This window comes from Buceros rhinoceros, unplaced genomic scaffold (assembly GCF_000710305.1).
Source record: "Buceros rhinoceros silvestris isolate BGI_N320 unplaced genomic scaffold, ASM71030v1 scaffold25737, whole genome shotgun sequence".
Taxonomy (NCBI): Eukaryota; Metazoa; Chordata; class Aves; order Bucerotiformes; family Bucerotidae; genus Buceros; species Buceros rhinoceros.
Window position 1 is genome coordinate 1 of NW_010420900.1, and position 1096 is coordinate 1096.

Sequence of the window (1096 nt, forward strand, 5' to 3'; positions counted from 1 at the left end):
GGCGACCCCCAGCCCACGGCCGAGGAGGAGAAGAGCATCTCGGAGCAGCGGGAGGACCGCAAACTGCAGGAGATCGCGGGCAAGGACCTGACCAAGGTGGTGAGCCTGAAGGACAAGCTCGAGTTCGCCCCTCGGGCTGTGCTGAACAGGAACCGTCCGGAAAAAAGTTAATAAAGTTGTTGGGGCAAACGCTGTGCCCTGGAGCGACTGTTCCCAGGGGAGGGGGAGCATCATGTACCCACAGCACCATGCTGGGGACTCTCCTGGCACCTGCACTTCTCCCACCAGCCCCTCTCTGGTACCTGGACAATCTGATGTCCCCACTGCTGCTCTTCACCCTCCCCGGGCCCTCCGGAGGGTTGGGGTTTGCCCACCCCATGGATGCATTTGAGATGCAGAACCCAGATCTCCTCCCCTGCGGCAGAGCGGGCAGGGAGCTGTGCTTTGGAGGTGGAACGTGAGTGAAACTCATCAGCTTTTGGCGTGTCCCAGCCCCTCAACCACAAAACCCTTTTGGCCTGGTACCACCCACATCTCTATAGGTTTGGTTTCTTCCATGGCATGAAGAGAGAAGAAACTTGGACCTGAGTGACATGGATTCGGGGTCAGGCGAACTGCCTGTGGCAGGAGGACCTGCTTTCCTGCTTACAGCTCTTTGAGAACCCCGACCACAGCACCACGCTGCCATGTCCCACCTGCGGGGACCTGAGCAGCGGTGGAGATCTCTGGGGATCCCCTCTCGGCATCCTCCCCAGGCTTCACAGCGAGGAGGGGGGTGGGGGGAGGTGGGAGTCCTGGTCCTGCTTCTGTCCTGGAGCTCTGTGGGCTGGTGTGCAGAGAACAGGGAGATCTCTGCCCTGTGTGGAAACAGCCAGAATAAACCTCTGTCAGTTCTTGGGCCTCTGTGTCTTCTGCATCAGCACCTGGCCCTGCCTTGGGGCGTGTGTCTACTCTTCGTATTTTCAAGAAGCAGAACAGGAGATGCTATCAGCGTCCCTGACAGGGCACCAAGCTGGGTCCTGACACACAGGATGGTGGGCTAGAAGGCGCAGGAGGCACCGGAATCCCAGCCCGTGCTGCGGTGCTGCCTCCTCCC

The 1096-nt window shown here is 60.0% G+C and overlaps 1 protein-coding gene across 1 annotated transcript; it reads left to right on the forward strand.

Moving 5' to 3' along the window:
• Positions 1-7: 7 nt before the first annotated feature.
• Positions 8-171, forward strand: SMIM12 (small integral membrane protein 12; the record flags this gene model as incomplete). The annotated part of the gene is made up of 1 exon (XM_010139483.1): positions 8-171. A coding segment is annotated over one exon (164 nt), but the record flags the coding sequence as incomplete, so codon positions are not given.
• Between the last annotated feature and the right edge of the window lie 925 nt (positions 172-1096).